At 40.2% G+C, this 15561-nt stretch overlaps 1 protein-coding gene across 7 annotated transcripts in view; it reads right to left on the reverse strand.

Moving 5' to 3' along the window:
* Positions 1-13251: 13251 nt before the first annotated feature.
* The window catches only part of UMODL1 (uromodulin like 1), an 88280-nt gene continuing 85970 nt past the window's right edge, over positions 13252-15561 (reverse strand). For 5 of the 7 annotated variants that reach the window (XM_075593675.1, XM_075593676.1, XM_075593680.1 and 2 more), the window contains one exon: positions 13252-14443. In XM_075593675.1, the coding sequence (XP_075449790.1) occupies positions 14256-14443 (188 nt within the window). In that variant the 3' untranslated portion in view covers positions 13252-14255. The remainder of the gene's footprint in view (positions 14444-15561) is intronic. The other 2 variants (XM_075593681.1, XM_075593679.1) reach the window with 1 other exon arrangement.

Consider the following 15561-nt stretch of genomic DNA (forward strand, 5'->3'; position numbering starts at 1 on the left):
TGTCTGAATCTGAGTTAGGGAGAGGAGGGAGCTCTGCATATGGGGGTTGGTGGCAGTAGATTTTAAAGCGGATGTGGTGCCTTGAAGCATATTATGGTTTGTGGGAGAGGCCAACTGTACCCCGAGTGAGCTTATAGTGCGGGCATGGGGCCTTTATTTGTAGGCTGGCTATGTATTTGCTGGGTTAAGAGGCGGTGCCCTTTAGGCTGGGTCAGCAATAGCAGCCTAGCCTTGATCCTAAATACATGGTGGTTTATTACTAGTACTACTGTAGGTTGAATCAGCTAGTGGTAGTTTGTAGGAATTTCTTAAGGAATTTTTGTTATGTAAATTATTCAAGCTTTTGACTTCACTTGTGTGTCCTATCTTATTATGATTTAGAGAGAATATGTTTATTGTTTGGCTTAATATTATTAGGGTGTGCCTCAATGCTACAATATAATGATGAGTATTTCTATATGCAACTAACCCAAGATAATTTAAGAGAATTATGACAGTGACAATCTAAATGACATCAAATTGTCTCTGTAAAAGGCAACAAGAGAGTTTGCATGTTGTTTTCCAGATTGGAAGCTCTGGCATTGGGGTTTACACAAATACAAACTAGGAGAGTTGCCAAAGGTTCAAAAACTGTCTTACCTTTTCCTTTGTATTTGTGACTTTCAATGAGGATGTAAGTTACACGATTCATAATATGGTCATACAGTTTGCTAAATGTTCTGTGGCAGAGTCAACGAAGTAAGGCAGCTGCACGCCCTGATGTTATATTATACCAGTATCATTTAGCTACTGTATGGGAACATGTTGACTCACCATTGAATAGACTGCATGATGGCGAATAAAGAAAAGCTATCATGAACAAAGCAGTAGGTACAAATATTAGTTTGTGCTTCACAGTAAAAAATGAAGACATTGATGACCATGAATGGCAGGAACTGACATTTTATGGGGTACATCCTCAGTGGTCCGTTAAATACTTAACGATATGTTAATTTGGGTTAATATATCGTGAAGTGCTAACGGGTCTTCAAAAGTCATTAACGATGGGATAAGTGCAGTAGTTAAGAAATGACAGCCTGTGGTTAAGTTTAAGAGACGACTGTGCTCGTGATTTGAAAGATTGGAGGATACCAACTCAATACATATCCTCAGCGGTCCGTTCAACTTAATGCAGGAAATAACGCATTGGCTAACAATTTTTATTAAGTCGTGGCTGCACCTGGTATTAGGTGCTGGAAGCAGATAATTATTTGGCCCTGTCCAGGGTTCTGAATTGGCACACTTTGGCTTCCTATATTGCCTTGGTAATATAGGAAGTCAAAGTGAATACCATGAACTCGATCAGGGGTCTCCAAACCAGTCTTCAAGAGCCACACACAGGCCAGCTTTTATGGATATCCCTGTTTCAGCACAGGGGGCTCAATCAGTGCCTCAGTGCTTGACTGGGCCACTGATTGAGCCACCTGTGCTGAAACAGGAATACCCATAAAAGCTGGCCTGTGTGCGGCTCTTGAGGACTGAGTTTGAAGACCCTTGAACTAGGTCAAGTAATTAAGCTTTGACCTGTGTATTAACCACTTGGAAGTCATAGTGGCCCTGAAGGAATGCATTATTAATTGTTAAATAATGCCATTAAAACATTAATGTGTCTTTCCATATCAAACAATAATCTTCTTTAAACTATTTGCCATCACTGGTGCTATTTTTGGTTTGCGCTGTATTTCTTTGTGTTCTCACACTGTGGCTTTCCCGGGTTTGAATATTTTCCATAATGAGCATTCCTGTAGACCAGTGTCTGTGTGAGGAAGTATCCCTCACTGTGCAGGATACCCACAATTTCCTTGCTGCTATTTGCTTTCCATCACGTTTAGTGTTGACTTTTCCTGACATTCGAGGTTGACGCTGTTTCAACATATCTGTCGTCGACACACACAACAGAGTGTGAAAATGTAGGGCATAAACATACATACTGACTTGAACTGTTCTTTAAATCATCAAATGTTCAGGCGCCTTGTGAATAAAGTGTTAGGTTGTGATACTGATGGTATCCAGGTATGAAATATACAACCGTAGATAGTCAAAGATGGCCTGGCCACACCGAAATCGAATTAATATGGATGTTGGTCACAGTATATGGAAAGAGAAAGATGGAGTACATAGCATAAACCTGTTTTATACTCCAATTAACACACTTGATCGTGCTAAACGTAGATGCCTCAGAGGTTAATTAGTCAAAAAAGAAAAATGATAGATAACTGAAAAAAGGGTGCATTTAATATAAAAATGTTCAAAACACAATAATATGACAACAATGTAACATAATACAGTTGATGTTCAGATGATGGTCCACTACGAAAAATGTAAATCCTACTTACGAGACGTAGGTAGGACATGCGTATCGGATAATAAATGTGTGGTCGGAGGATGTCATCTCTCATCTGTAAAAACAAAAAACAAAACTGTGCGCTACTACCTAACTACCTATAAAGTTTAAATGTATAAATATATACAGTGTAGTGACTATACCATCAATTTAGTGATAAAAAATTTTTATAAAAAATTAAACCACAACTCCCACAGTGAGATAATTATACATTAAATAATAAGTGCCACATAACCGTGTTGGGGATAATGGCGTCTGCAGCTGTAAACGCAGGGGTGGCTCAGCACCCCACACACACTAAGAGAATGGAAACAAAAGAAAACAGCGCACAACGCCAAATAGTGAAGCAAATTCAACAATATATTATAGAATTAAAAAGGGGGTAATATATCTGCGTACATGAAAAAAGTTGGTAAAAGGCATGTAGTGTGTATCACACTGTTTACCACTCGGCAGCTGTTAACTGTAGAATCGGGTAGAAGCAAGCACCCGATTCTACAGTTAACAGCTGCCGAGTGGTAAACAGTGTGATACACACTACATGCCTTTTACCAACTTTTTTCATGTACGCAGATATATTACCCCATAATTCTATAATATATTGTTGAATTTGCTTCACTATTTGGCGTTGTGCGCTGTTATCTCTCATCTGTGGCTGGAGTAGCCCAAGAGTCCTGTGTTGTGCACCGTGTCCCAGGCCAGCTGGTGCAGACGGATGCTTCTCCACAGGAACGGGGCTGTGTATCTGAGAACACGCTGTACTCCTGCTGCCTCAATGTACTCTCATCTCAAATGCCGCAAGATTTGAATGTGAAAAAGCCGCTCCGGCATATGAGGAAACAGCTGGAGCGTGCTTGTAATTGTCAGCGTTCGGATTGCAAATAGCATAGGCTTACGTGGGACCAGCAATTATTAACCTTACATGTTTCACGAGTCAATTCAGTGGCGTAGCTAGAAATGAGGGGGCCCCCAGGCAAACATTTATTCAGGGCCCTGATAAAAATCGTATTCTGTAGATTCAAAATGAAATATACCGTACACATATAAATATAGATTCAATATAAAATATAGATTACTCATCTATTAGATCAATTTTGCCGCTCCCAAATTTTGCCGCCCTAAGCCCGGGACTAATGGGAAATCCGCCACTGGAAAAGCAATTGAATCTCATTGTGGATGGGTGCAGAGAGGTTCACACCCTCTACTTTAACCGCTCTGCACCCATCCACAATGAGATTCAATAGCTTTTTTTTCTCAAGTACTATAGGGCTTTTTTTTCTCCAAAGTTGTGTAAAATTCACAGGTGGCAGAAGGCATCTTCCAGCGCTGGAAGACATACAGTATTATAGCCCATTCAAGTGACTAGGCAGTAAGAGGTCTTCCTGCAACGGAAAGTGACTTATACCGGAAGACTGCTTAGGGAATAGGGGCCAATATGACCGTCAGATCACAATCACTCCAGTGACAAATAGAAAGCTGCAAAATGGTGTTGTGGTTTTCTATTGGTGACCTGGGCAGCCATCTTATATTCTACCGGCATATTATTCTACCCAATTTAAAGCTGAACAACATTTACATTTGGGGGGGTTTTTGCTTTAAAAGGACTAGCCAAACGTTTTAGTCTTTTTTTTTTTTAAACCACTTAGTGTAATGAGAAAGATTCACTTACACTTTAAGTAACTATTATACTTATTTGTATCTTGTGAAGAATGAATACCTGGGTCCACATCCACAGAGGTTCATTAATTACTTAATGAGGCACTTGGCTAAGTTAACACCTCGTTAAGCATTAACAGGTACCTTTAAAGCTCAGCAATATCAGTTTAAGTTCTGTTTTAGCCCGGAAAGGGCATTGCGTTAACTAACTATAACGGGCACTAGTGCTAATGAAACGGTGTCCCCCCTAACAACACATATCTACAGAACTCTGTTGTAACTATCGCCGGGATTAAACCTAGCGTTAGTTAAGTCATACCTAAAGGTAGGAGCACACAATGCAACACACCCGAGATACCAGGGATATATGCAAATTGCAATATGCAAAGTATATTCAAATTATTTAAATGAGCATATGACGAAGTTGAGACATTAGGGGGTCTGGCATAACAACATAACAGCATTTAGGATGAAGCCATTTTGTGTGAATATTTCAATCCGCCATCTTGTCTTGTCTTTGTGAGTCTAATTTCTGTGTTTCATTTCTGTATAAACAAATGTGTGAAGCAGAGGAATGGAATTTTTTCGCTCCCAGCTAAATTTATTGACTCTTCCTCATCCAATCAGCTTCAAATTGAAAGTGTAAACAGGCTAAAAGTTATGAGAACCCATGAGATAAGTTTAGATTCTTGCAGTAAAATTTATTCTCATAACATATTGCTAGGCGACAGAATAGGCACATCCCATTTAACCCCAGAATGGTTTCTAGCTGACAGGTAGTTATACAATATTGTTATGTATTACAAAATGACATCAACTTTAATATTGTTATGTATTACAAAATGAGGTAATGTTTAGTGACGTGCAAGCCCCCCATAAAGGGGTGGAGCTTTAGGATTTAGGGTATAAATATATGGCATACCATGTTTATTGTTTAGAGAGCTTTTGTTTTGAAGCTGTCTCCGTTGTGCACTTGACTTGAATAAATTCACGTGTTATTCTGTTTCAAAATAACCTCAGACTGTGTTTTTTATTTACGCTTTCCACACATATTTCCCAGGTATCTCAGGCGTGATCCTTTTTGTGCACAGGTGTCTCTCCACATGTTGTTTAAAGGTGTGTTTGGGGGTGGAATATAAGTCGCTTAGGGCGGTAGTAAATGAGCAGCAATAGTACAGTAGTAAATCTCTTCCCCCTCTCTCTCACCCTCTGTCTGCCCCAATGAGTTTAGCAACGGCGGTTGTTTTTGTATATAATTAGCTTTGTGGATATGCATTAAACTCAGGGAAAATAGTGATCCTTATTTCTTTTGATAACAGACCGTTATTAGCACAGAGTTCGCGGACCTGTGTGCATCCGGGACCTAATGTCTTAATTTTCCCTAGGCTGCGTTAAACATATCAATGACTTAATTCGATTGTAAGCTCTGCTGAGCAGGGACTCCTCTTCTACAATGTTACTTTTATGTCTGAAGCACTTATTCCCATGATCTGTTATTTGTAGCTATTTGTTATTTATATGATTGTCACGTGTATTACTGCTGGGAAGCGCTATGTACACTAACGATGCTATAGAAATAAAGACATGCATACATACATTGTGCTAATCTGCTTAAATAATGATGACTTCATAATGACTTTGTAAACACAGAAGAAAACAAAGTGCGATGATATACTGTACCAGCGGCTTTGAGGTTGTAAAACAAAATCCTCCAAAGCATTTGTTTGCAATGGAAATGTTAAAAGTTTAAAACATATATTTTAAAATACTTGGACTTGTTCAATTATTTTTATAATGGATCAGCCAGCTCCATTTAACCTATTAAACGTCACTGTCCTGAATTCACTTTGGTCCTAGGAATGAGCCACTGATTGAGCCACCTACGCTGAAGCAGGGATATCCTGTTGGTGGCCCTCGAGGACTGGAGTTGCCAACCCCTGCGCTAGATAACTTTTTGCCCCGTGATACCAAGTCTTTCAGGTGCGGTAAAACGGCGTACAGACTTAGTAAATAAGATGTGTTATTCAGCCATAAGAAACTGTAAGATCAATACCGACGCTTAATAAATCTGACCCTGACTGCCACTTTATATTAATACTAAAAGTAATTAAATGTTTTCTTATATAGCGGGTCATTTATCAAAGTGTCCCAGCTGCAAAATCCGCACAAAACTGATACAGTACTAAATAACTGCACCGGATTGATCAAAAAACACAATCCCATAGGTTTCAATTAAAGGGTTTACCTTCTATGGTGCAGATTTTTGCCCCCGTTTTGCAGCCAGGAGTCTCTGATAAATAGACACCATACTGTTGACTGTCTATACAGCACTTTACCTAGAATTTTGGAGGCTGAATGAATGCTCTGAAGCGCTTTCAATCGGAGACACAGGCAGATAATGTGACTTGCCCAAAGTCACAAGGAGATATTATTGAAGTCCTTTCATAATTACAGAGCCCATATGCAACTTTGAACAGCAACAGGGAAACTCCAATACTGCTATTGTTGGAAAACAAAAGGAGTAGAAACTCACTAAACAAACACGATAAGCGTGTCTTTACCCGGTCAAACATTCATCTCCCACAGCCTCGATTTCAGATTAAGGTGTGTTGGAAGTTAGAGGCGGATAGAGATACACACTGTACAACCTAAAGTTACTTGTTGTTGTTATAGTACAAGGACTGCAGAAAACTTCTTGCATTATGAAAAAAAATAAGGCAAACTCGCCATCTAGTGGTGACTGCGAGACTAATAGAACCCAGTATACACAAGCCTACTACCCAAAAATAAGGTACAGTATGTGATATTTTGTTTTTCTTCACAACTAAAATGTGAAGCCAGCACCTGTATACTAAAAAGGATCTTCACGTCTACTTGAAACTCTAGTGTTAGAACATGATTTATACATATGCAGAATTATATGTATAGCCTCACGGCTCTTAAGAATAACAGGCGCAGAATGCGACATGCAAAACGTGAGCAGACCTTGTTTTTTAATACATTGCATTAAAGGCACCGGAGGGTCAGGGCACCTCTGTCACTGGTGATCACGTGACTGCTCCGTCACTGACGTACCCCCTTTTCCATTTCTCTTCCGGATAGATCCACGGGAGCGCAGAACGCAATCTCCTCTACCGAAATGGGCACGTAGATTGTGATGTAGATAATTCATGCTGGGGGCACACAAAAGGTTAACACACCTGCTAACATTTCCAACATTGTAGAAAAAAAAATTGGCATGCCTGGCACCTGTCAGCACTTAAGATGGATTCCAAAGACATTTCATTGTGTTTATTTTGAAAATAGAGTAAATAAAAATACCACTTGCATTTGCATGTCTCAGACAGATCTGCCACCCGGCCTTTCCCAGTTATTGCTCAGCTAAAAGTGCTTACACTGCAGCCAGGGATTCTGGGTAATGTCATGAGCACAGTGTGTCACCCTTTACTTCTTCATCTATTTTAACATGGAACCCTATAACCTTATCCCGGCCGCATTACACAGCTTTTCTGCACAGCCTGGCTTATTAAAGAGATGGAAAATATGAAAATGGATACGCCGGCTCATACCATTCTAGTCTCAATCATTACCTCAGAGTGCTGACTATTCCTCCACTCTCTGCATAAAACAGATACTGTCGTTGCCACGTTGGTGCCGATCGTGTCAGTTGTATTTTGGTATCACTGTTTGGTCCTTACTAAAATATTCCCAAATTTAGACTGGACAGTGAAGATTACCTTTATAAAAATATATACACTGCAATAAACTTTTAAAAAGGAATATAACTAGCTTCTGTGCTGCATAACAATGGCTATATTCGCGTACGTATACTTTGCATTCTTGTCCTGCAGAGAAGTAACACAGTAAATTCGGATTTTAAAAATGTTTTAATGCTGCGTGTTTGTAAACTCAGTCTGAATTTTACCGTTGCGAAAAAATAAAACATTTTCCCTGAATCCTTAGGATTTTAAAAGGTACTGCAGAAATAGTGGGCAGAAATGATTTGTGCGGGCGATTGTTTCCCTACAGCTTGCCTTGAAGTTACCAGGACTTTGGAATATATGGGAAAGGTGGTGGGCGTATGGGGCAGTTCCTCAGCTCAGACGACACAGAAAATACAGCAACGGAAATAAAAACACATTGGGACACTGGAAAGCCTTAGATACATGGAAAGAAGTAACTGATGTGGGTATCAATACAAGTAATAGTAGATTTTAAAAATGGGCAAACATTATGATGTAATTAACCCCTACCCACCACTAACTTCGGGGTATGTGTAGATGTAGTCAGCGTTACTGTTCCCATATATGCGATGCTTCGCGTCAAAGCTGCCGCAATATTTCCATGATTGATGCAGCTTCATTGAAACAAATGGTAACACGTTTTGTTGAACTATGACGCACTGGTGAGTGCAATAACGCTGGCTACAGATGGAGCACGATTCATATTCACCCTGCGCGTCACTTGGAGCGGGAAGACTGCAGCCCGAGTGCGTCCGTGATCGCAGCCAAGCACATCAGCGCCCAGCGCAGGGGGGTTTCCCATAAGGATTAACACAGCGGAGATCCCTGCTTCTGAACGGGACTCCCGCTGTGTTAATCCTGCCAGGCAGCTACCAGTCTGTAAGAGACGCGCAGAGAGAGCAGAGAATCGGTCCCTCCCTCTGTGTCTCCCCGCACAGCTCCTTAACATTTTGATTTACATTTTTAATTGTAGTACATACAATTGGATTGAAGCAGGGGGTCTCCGGAGCTGAACCGGAATTACTTTCAGGACCGGGGACCCTCTGCTTCCTAAATTACAGGCCCAAGTATGGGGTGTCGGTATATCTCCTGAAAGTTTAAACATCCCGGTCATGTGACATGGGACATTTAAACTTGCAGGAGATACCGGCACCCATTAACGTTAATCCATATGGGAAATTAGTGTACTGAGTTTTTGATCGGGATTGAGCCACCTGTGCTGAAACAGGGACTGATTGAGCCAGCTGAGCTGAAGCTGGGATATTCTGAAAACCTGACCTGTTGGTGGGATTTGAGAACCCCTGGTCTAAAAACTTGCATTTGGATCATTTTTAGCCAAGATTAAAAAGGAAAGACAGCTGACATTGACCGTGCATAGACGTACGTTTGTGTCTGCAAACATTCTCACTTTACCCTAATAATATTGTGACAGTGCTACAGTATCAGTAAGGAAAAAGTTATATTTAGAAACATACGGGAATAATCCCTCTGTTAACCAAATTTAACTTTGCATTTAAATTAGCCTTTTATCCTATCGCCAAAGTAAACTAATGCCATTGACATGTTTAAAAAGGTTAAATGACGATACACAGTTGACAAGTTTCCATGGCAATCAAATGCGCTGGAAGGTTTTACACACACCAAGGGTGGCCAACTCCAGTCCTCAAGGGCCACCAACAGGTCAGGTTTTCAGGGTATCCCTGCTTCAGCATAGGTGGCCCAATCAGTGGCTCCGTCTTTGACGGAGCCACTGATTGAGCCACCTGTGCTGAAGCAGGGATACCATGAAACCCTGACCTGCTGGTAGCTCTTGAGAGTAGGTGTTGACCACTCCTGCTTTAGACCATGTTTTTCCTGTTGCTGGGTATCACACGCCATGCAGTGTTACTGTATCTGGCACTGACCTGAATGGCACTTTGGAACGGAACGGAATGTGATACTCCACACCAGCATGCGCGCTCAGCGAGTCTCCCTTTTCCAATTTTCATTTCTATTCTTTGTTCTTTGGAAGGTAATTATGAGGCTATTGTTACCAGATAAAATCACACATTCAAAGGACTAGTTAACAGTAAAAACGTGATTTTTTTTCCCCCACATGAATCAAATAAGTCAAACATTTACTTTAAGGCTGATTAAATTATATTGAGGAGGTCAATAACCTTGATAGGCTCATAAATTATAATTTTTTATTTTCCTGCGCGGTGCTATACACGGTTGTCCTCTAGAGCACTTAAGAAGTTAAAGGTAGGAGGGTATTCAAGTGGTTTCCATATCCATTCATCTTCCTTAAAACCCACATGTATTGATGAGTAGAGGTAATCCAGTTCCAAGACTGCCTACGGCTCGTCATTCGGCTCTTTGCTTTTTTATCATTATATATTGATGGATTGTAATCCCAATGTTACAGTCTAAAACACCCAAGCAAAACAGGAAAATGCGCCTGTGTCCATGTCCTAAATGGTGTACCATTTCTTAGGCCAATCTCATTGGCAAGCACCAAAAAAAAAAAAAAGCATTAAATAACGCTATTGATACAATTAAGGGTCAACTCGTAGAATCCTGCAGTAATCAGCGCTAGCGAACGGTGTGCAGAAAGGGGCGTTAGAGATATATTAAGACTATAGTGCAGAAAGGGGCGTTAGAGATATATTAAGACTATAGTGCAGAAAGGGGCGTTAGAGATATATTAAGACTATAGTGCAGAAAGGGGCGTTAGAGATATATTAAGACTATAGTGCAGAAAGGGGCGTTAGAGATATATTAAGACTATAGTGCAGAAAGGGGCGTTAGAGATATATTAAGACTATAGTGCAGAAAGGGGCATTAGAGATATATTAAGACTATAGTGCAGAAAGGGGCGTTAGAGATATATTAAGACTATAGTGCAGAAAGGGGCATTAGAGATATATTAAGACTATAGAGCAGAAAGGGGCGTTAGAGATATATTAAGACTATAGTAGCCCAAGTGGCCAACTAGTCATGGGTTGGATGACCATGATTGGCTGGCCACTTGCGTTCCTAAAGAGTTAATATATTAATAAGTGAAACATTATTCATATTCATTATTCATTATTCATATGGTTTGGCTTGTCTTATCTTGGCCTGTGTCTCCAGTTGCCATTATATACAGGGGCAAGATTGGTCTAACTCTAAACTTGGGTAGGTGATACAAATTGGCAATGTTGGGTGGCAGTAGCCAAATATCGCCAGATATGGGAGTTTAGTGAGTAGCCTGTGAATAGGTCATTAACGGTTAATTCTTCATTTGTATACAGCAATAAATGATCATGTGCATGTTTAATAACTTTATAACTACTCATGCTTAATAGAAATCTTGGCATTAAATTCAGCCCACACATATCACTGTGATAAAATAAGATTTATTGCTGCATTATTTAAGCTTTAAACATCAACGCACAGTGATATCAATTGCAAAGTGTTATACATCTAGGCCAGCGGTGCTCAACTGCAGTCCTCAAGACGCCCCCAACAGGTAAAGTTGTAAGGATATCCTTGCTTCAGCACAGGTGGCTCAATCAGTGGCTCAGTCTTTGACCTGTGCTGAAGCTGGGATATTCTTAAAACCTGACCTATTGGGGGGTCTTGGGGGTGGGAGTCGAGCACCTCTGATCTAGGCCTTCGAGAGCCAATAAATCTTCCTATATCCGGAACAAGAGCTGAGAAGAAACACATCTCATTACATTTAACTTCTACTTCAGAAGTATCTGTCCTTTAGAGGGTAGTCACTCCTGCATGCTTCTTTGTTATTATTTAAAAGGCTTCTTCCCCAAACTGTACAGTAGAATGTCTGTTTTCACCTCTCTACTTTATTTTCTTGTCGCCGTTTTTTTTGTTTTTTTTAATTTACTCCTAAAAATATAGCCCACAGCCTAAATTAATGTAGCTACCAGGTCCCTGTCTCTTCGTGACATTAGTAGACCCCGAGAGAAGGGTGATACCCGCTCAACCTCAGTATAGAGTGAGTTGTTGCACTAGGGGTGGGGGTTGACTGTACAAGAAACAAAGTCCTAACCAAAGGATTTTCCAGAAAGTGGAGCACTAGGTAGGAAGACTATATAGGGTAGAGGGTGCTCCAGCAGTTCCAGAAAAAAAATCATTAATTCTCCTTCAATATATCATATGGAATAGTGGCTTATCTTGAAATTAGTGGGTGTACTACTAGGTGAATAATAACAACTTTTCTTGCTTAGTCTCCTGAAGGTAACAGAAAAAATGATAGTCTCACCTCACTGCCCCTCATTGGAGACAGTAATAGTAAAATAAAAAATAAAAGCCCTACTGTGCAGCTAGAAGTCAGCCCACAGGTGTACCTACCCCCAGCTGTCCCATCAATAACCAGAGACCCTTCGGCACGCCGGAGTGAGTTTCTCTGGGGAACCGGCATTTGAGGCGGGCTACTATTCACGGGTCCTGCGAGAAGCTGCAACCTGGAAGTAAGAACTATATGGTGCTGAGCCAGGCAGCCCCAGCGCGCAGGTCTACCTTGTAAGCCTCTGCACCATCTCTTTATGCCCAGGACACCACCAGGACTGTTTCCTCTGCACCTGAATACTGGATGTACTTACCCTTATATGTAAGTTTTTATTGTTACTACTACTAACATGTTTTAATTAAATCTTGACCCTCGGTGCGCTTTTGTGTTTCATTCCCTGCTATTGCCCGCGTTTGGAGCCATCCTGCAACAGGACCTGTGGAGGAGGGGTGCCTTCACATCACATCAGCTGCAAGAGGGAAGAGTTGATCCACTACGAGATCCTGTTAGGAAGCAAGAGCGCGGTTTGACTTTCTTATATAGGGTAGAGGGTGCTCCAGCAGTTCCAGAAAAAAAATCATTAATTCTCCTTCAATATATCATATGGAATAGTGGCTTATCTTGAAATTAGTGGGTGTACTACTAGGTGAATAATAACAACTTTTCTTGCTTAGTCTCCTGAAGGTAACAGAAAAAATGATAGTCTCACCTCACTGCCCCTCATTGGAGGCAGTAATGTAGTGAAAATCCAGAAAGGAAAAAACTCACCAAAGGTTGTAGTAATTCTTGTCATGGATCCAGAAGTCTTCTTTATGACTTACCCACTCCTAGAGCCACACAATATTCCTTGATGGCTTGTCCAGCCACATATAAGGTCAATACAGCAGAAAAAATGCAAAAAAAGCATCCAGCAGCGCACTGCCCAAATGAAAGGGAAACAGGTGGTAAAAAAGTGAAACATTTATTTATTGCCCCATCAGCATAACAAAAGAGTAGGTGTAGACCCTCCTACTCGTTTCGCACCAAATGTGCTTTATCATTGATTTGGTGCAAAATGCGTAGGAGGGTCTACACCTCCTCTTTTGTTATGCTGATGGGGCAATAAATTGATTTTTCGCTTTTTTTACCACCGGTTTCCCTTTCATTTGGGCAGTGCGCTGCTGGATGCTTTTGCATTTTTTCCACTAGGTAGGAAGACGCTGCAATGTGCACTCAAATACCCAGTTTGACAGTGTTTAGTTATTCTCGTGTTGAGATATAATAGGAGAATGGAATGCTGGCATGCACTTCACACAGAGAAGATACCATGTGTAATGTAACAATGGGTATTATAAATGCAAAAGATAAATGAAATGGTCCCCTAATTAATGCTGCTGAGCATGGTTGTTGAAATTAAGTTATCTTTAATGGTACAGTACATGTTTAAAATAATCCAGGGACAAAAAAAAGTATAAAAACCTTGTAGTATATGTAGAGGTCGTAGGGATTCATTCATTACTCAGAGTGTGCATTTTATAGACTTCCGTTGATGCATACAACGTTTTTATAATGCATTACAGCATTCCATTCCCCTAGTATATCTCAACACGAGAATAACTAAACACTTTCAAAGTGGGTATTTGAGTGCACATTACATGGGTTTTCCTACCTAGCTCTCCACCTTCTGGGGAATCCTTTGTTAGGACTTTGTTTTTTGTATCATTATTAGAGCTCCAAAGAACCATACCTGAGAAGATTGAGAAGCCTTTTTTCTGATCAGTTTCTTTGTAGTCTGCATGGAAAACAGTACAGTGCTGCCTAGTGGATTGGACAAAGTGATAATAAAGCAGCAGGTGCCTCAATGTGAGCACTCGAGTGCAGGCTTTGGGCCTTTGTAAATAAACATTTAAATATAATCAAAACCAGCTAGGTAAAGGTTGGTAATCTGCATTTAAGGGCATTACATTAAGCGCACTTTAAAAAATGGTAACTACATCTTTACTCTTAACATTTGGACCTCAATCTCCTATTTTATATATTAATGTAGATTAATATTCATTGATGAGAAAACGTTCTGCAATAAACTCTACCTATGTATTTGAACATCAAAGCATACAGAGAAGAAATAAAACAGTGTAATATGCACTGAAAATGTACAGTTACCCATTATCTAAAAGGTTGAATAGAGATTTGCTTAAGTGTCTTGTTACTTTTGCGGTATCTAGCCATAGAACACTTGATAGCCAACTTCCCGAAAGTTGATTTTGAACTTGTATATCCCCGTTCTTCTTTGGTGCCAGAAAACCAAAATAGCTGCCCCCCCAGCCACAAATGCAAAGATGACGACAATAATAAGGGCGATGTATCCTGGCCCCAGCGGGCTTTCCTTGGGGGGATGTGGAGTAATTGCTAGAAAATGAAAAGAAAAGGCAACACTGTTAAAAATGGACATACAACATGATAATATAAATATCTGAAAGACCATTCACACAGACTTGCAACATTTTGTTGAAAATAATTTGTCATATTATGTTAATGGCAAATTCCTAGTTCTAGTAGCCATAGCACAGGTGTAGATTCGGGTCAGGTAGTGATACTGTTTAATGGATCAACACAAGAATTCTTCATAGAGGAAATTCTGTGTAAAGTTACTGAAATCTCACAGGTCTCTTCTTCACGACAAGAGTCTTATTTGTTTCATATTATATGACATCTTAGAAGAGCAACATATATGTACAATTAGCATAGACCACTGCACGCTGCTTTAGGCATATATTAAATTAGATCATATGTTATGGAAACAGAACCACTATTCCAGCTCTGTTCTCAGGGCTGATCCATTTCCTTTCACAAAAACAAAACCACTTATTGCTTTATCCCATGTTTAACATGAGTATGTATCATGATCAGAACGAATATCTTCTTCATCTGAAGAAAAATCCGCAGTGCAGCCCGTGCATAAAATATTTTTGTTGAAAACACAGAAAATCACAAAACTCTCAAAAGAATACAGTCCTCTGTTTAACCATTTCCAATTCTCTTCTATTTTTGTGGGACCAAACGCTCAAAGGGGAATACACGCACATTTCAGTGAAAAGGTCTAATATGTCCATTTTAATATGTATAGAGACAACAAAAAAAAGTATTTCTGGGCAAAACCGCTCCTTCTAATGCTTAAAACAGCAGCAGGCGTATAGGCTAAACGATATATAGATGTGTATCAAACATGCCCCTTAACGCTTGTGTCAAAATGCTGCCATCACTCCAATTTCATACACGGGCGTCACCAACAATCGCTACACTAATGTAATAGAGTTCTAAGTGCAGGCGAACAGGTGAGACATCAAAGATTTGTCTGAAAATATAAACTCGCAAAGTGGTCGCCCAAAATGGAGTGAAGTCCTGAGCGACATGTATAAATATAGCAAATGGAACCGAAATTAAAATGTAGGCTGTGTATAAAGCCAAAAGGATCCTCCGCTCATACCGGCGCCAGTACTCTGCGTTAAGCTAACTTTATGGAGATT

Source organism: Ascaphus truei, chromosome 3 (assembly GCF_040206685.1).
Source record: "Ascaphus truei isolate aAscTru1 chromosome 3, aAscTru1.hap1, whole genome shotgun sequence".
In the NCBI taxonomy this organism is placed as follows: Eukaryota; Metazoa; Chordata; class Amphibia; order Anura; family Ascaphidae; genus Ascaphus; species Ascaphus truei.